Genomic DNA, 3443 nt, shown 5'->3' on the forward strand with positions numbered 1-3443 from the left:
TTCCAGATAACTCTGTCAAAGCCCACATGGACATTGAAGTCACCCAGTAGAACAGAATCCTCAGACAGCACCCCTTCCAGGACCCCATGCAGAGGCTGGGTAATTAAAACTGTTGTTTGGTGCATAAGCACAAACACCAGTCAGAACCTTCACGCCTGCTGCTTGAAGACACGAAGAGGCAACTCTCTGACATACTAGGAAAACCTCCATCAGTGAGGCGTTCTGTTGGGGGGCTTGAGAGTATCTGAAAACTGTCACTGTTTCAGGCTTATCCCAGCTGACCCATGGAAGCCAAGGCTGGACCACAAGACCCTCACCGGAGAGCTCCCCCACCGGCTCAACTGCAGGTGGGTGCCCTTATGATGTTTTCTGCTGAAATAAGTGTTTCTTCTATCTTTTTTGTTTGTTTTTAGGTCATTTCTCTACAACAATCATCCGGCTGTGTGTTACATTAGTGGTTCTGCTCTTGGTGGTTATTGGACTGGTTCACTACTGGAAACAGAAAGGTAAAGCTAACTTTCTTCTAAAGAATGGATCAATAATTAAAAGTCAAGAAAATAATGTTATTTCATGAAAGGAGAGGGATGTTCTTTGTAGAAATTGTTTCTATTTGTGTCCAGAAGATAAACAAACTGTTTTAGAAATTGATGCTTCATTTACAAATTCTTACATAACCTGTTTATAAAGTGCTAATCTGTTTTTATAAAAAGAACTTTAGCGCAAAGTGGGACTTTATTTACAAACAGANCTTCTGTTTATTTTGAATATTCAGAGGTTAAAGTGTGAGGAGATGATGAATGGAGGAAATGGTTTCTAACCTGCAGACAGAAAACATCAAATGTTCCTCTGTCGACCACTAGAGGGCGCTCCTGTGGTCCACAGGATGAGACCTGAAGGTCACTTTATTTAACAGCATTTCTGCAGAAAAATAAACTAAATGAACAAATAAATCATCAGCTGTTCTACAGAAATAAAAATATTCTTTATTTCTTGGAGGCGTTTGGTGAAAGTGAAGGTTGATTTGCTGACATCATGTTTTCTCTCATCACTGCAGAACTACTGTGTGTCTCAGGGAGGAAACCTTGCTTCTGTCCACAGCGCGGCTCAGCACAGCTGGCTGAAGAGTTACATCCACAGCAGGACCAATGGATACCCTGTGACTTGGATCGGAGGTTCTGACAGCCAACAGGTACGTCTGACACGACATTAGAGACATCTAACACTTTTATTTTATAACATTTATTATTACTTTAGATATATGATGACAAAATCACATATGTGACCCATCATATCAAAATGAGGATTAAGTCACATTTGGTCAAAATGACCTAATTACATTTTCAGATTCTTGGCTTTAAAAGCTACATTTTGACACCTGGATCATTCTGATATCATACATAAATCCACATATATGACTCAATGTGTCTTGTTGGTTACAATAAAACATAAATATTTGGTCTGAATCCTAATTTGATGTAATTTTAATGAGGAATTTTTGATGTCCTTATAAAGAGGAAACCTCAAATTATATTTGAATATTGAGATTTCCCAGCTAAAAAGAAACAAGACTTTGTTAACTCACAGGGAAAATCTGAAAAATTTGAGGCGTTTTTCCTCAAAATCTGTTTTTTTTTTTTGTTGCTAATGCTCAAAATAGTGCTTCCTAATTTTGTTTTATGATTATATTTGAGGCGGTTCATTCAACTGATACATTAATAAGGCTTTTATTCATTATATTTTGACTAAATGCAATTTTTGTTAACATTTTAGTCAAAACACTATATTTACCTATTTCTCCACACACCACTTTTGGACTTAATCCTCGTTTCGATGTGATGGCTCACATATGATTTCATATTTTAAAACCTGCAGAACAAATCTGATTTAAAAAGTGTTTCTTTAGCTGTTATTTAAAAGTGTTTGAGTTTATTTGTGATAATGCTGAGTCAGCATTCAATTTTTGCTTTAGTGTTTATTAATTTTTTTTGACTCAACTTCTGAACGTTTTGTGTTGTTTTAACTTTTAATTTATCAAAATATTAAAGTCAACCTGGAGCAATGTGCTAAGTAGCTATTAGCATTTAACTACCATTAAGCTCCTATAAAGCTACAGTTTAGCTGTTAGTTCAGTATAACTGAACTGTAATATTTCAGCCTCTTCAGTAAACTTCGGCTGTCATTCAGCTGATYTTTGGCTGTTTTTCAGGAGCAGTACTGGTTCTGGAGTGACGGCTCTCGCTTCAGTTTTAAGAAGTTCTGCTCAGGAACTCCGAGGACCAACACCGGTCTGAACTGTCTGGTGATGAACGTCTCAGGTAATTTAGCTGCCAGGATTATAATCCCACACAGAGATAATCTTTAGGAAGTTCTAATCTGCATGTTTGTGACGGCTGCAGACTGCAGGTGCTGGTACGACTATCCCTGCAACTATGGCTTACCATTTGTCTGCGTCAGGAAGTGAACAGTCCACATCCGTCCAGCTTTTCTGTCTCTGGTTCTGCTGCAGCCGAACAACTGATCATATTTCAGAGCTGGGTCGGTTCTGAGCGACGAGGCTCGGAGCGATGGGATCGGCTTTTAGAAATCATGCTTTTAGCTCTACTTTACTTCCTGTTCTACCAAAATAAAGTTTAGCATTAAAAAAGATGGTTTGTGGGGTTTTTTTTCTGATGTTATGACACATTTACCTTGTTGTGAAAAGTTTATTTTTTTGCTAAAATTTACAGAACTCAGACAAAACAAAAACTCTGACCTTATACAGAAAAATAAGTTTAACTCAGTTATTTTACCACAAAGTGATGATTGAGTCAAATAATCTTACTGTAAAATTGTTTTACTAAAAGTTAAAGTCTCTTCAAAGAATATTACTGGAGTAAAAGTCTTAAAATATTTGACATTTACTGTACTTTACACCCTTGATTATCCTCAACACATACTGTGAGCGCTAACAGAAAGTTAAACATCTTCATTTGAAGCCATGCATTAAAGGGCTGGTGTGATGAGAAATGGGTTTTTATTATCATGTTCTAATGTCATCCCCTCATCACAAACAGTGTTGCTTTGACTCATTCATCCTAGGTTTTTGAATTTCTTGAATCTCCTGTGGCCACGTGGAGCTGCCTAAACACTTGCTGGTACAATTTCCACAAAGCCCCGCCTATTTACACAAAGCTCCTCCCTGGAGCTCAGTCTGCAGCCGAGCTCTCACCCCACAGAGCACCCCTCCAATGAGGTATTGTTGTGAATTGGTGCTGAAGTGGGAGTGTCTGAAACAGTAGAAGGTTCTTAAAGACCCAGAGACCAATTTCAAGGTGTTTAAATAGACTACACTGCAAAAACTGTCCATCTAACCAAGTTATTCAATCCTATATCAGCCAAAATGTCTTTTTGATCTTGTTTTGAGACTGATACAGAACAAGAACAGAAAGTTTGTTATTGATAAT

At 37.7% G+C, this 3443-nt stretch overlaps 1 protein-coding gene across 1 annotated transcript; it reads left to right on the forward strand.

Annotated features, from left to right (window-relative positions):
- The first annotated feature begins 584 nt into the window (after positions 1 to 584).
- LOC106534992 (ladderlectin) lies at positions 585 to 2461 on the forward strand. The gene is made up of 4 exons (XM_014031832.1): positions 585 to 593; positions 1055 to 1189; positions 2207 to 2315; positions 2397 to 2461. The coding sequence occupies exons 1-4, from the start codon at positions 585 to 587 to the stop codon at positions 2459 to 2461; spliced, it is 318 nt and encodes a 105-aa protein (XP_013887286.1).
- The last annotated feature ends 982 nt before the right edge of the window (positions 2462 to 3443 follow it).

The sequence above is a fragment of the Austrofundulus limnaeus genome, unplaced genomic scaffold, assembly GCF_001266775.1.
Source record: "Austrofundulus limnaeus strain Quisiro unplaced genomic scaffold, Austrofundulus_limnaeus-1.0 Scaffold1332, whole genome shotgun sequence".
In the NCBI taxonomy this organism is placed as follows: Eukaryota; Metazoa; Chordata; class Actinopteri; order Cyprinodontiformes; family Rivulidae; genus Austrofundulus; species Austrofundulus limnaeus.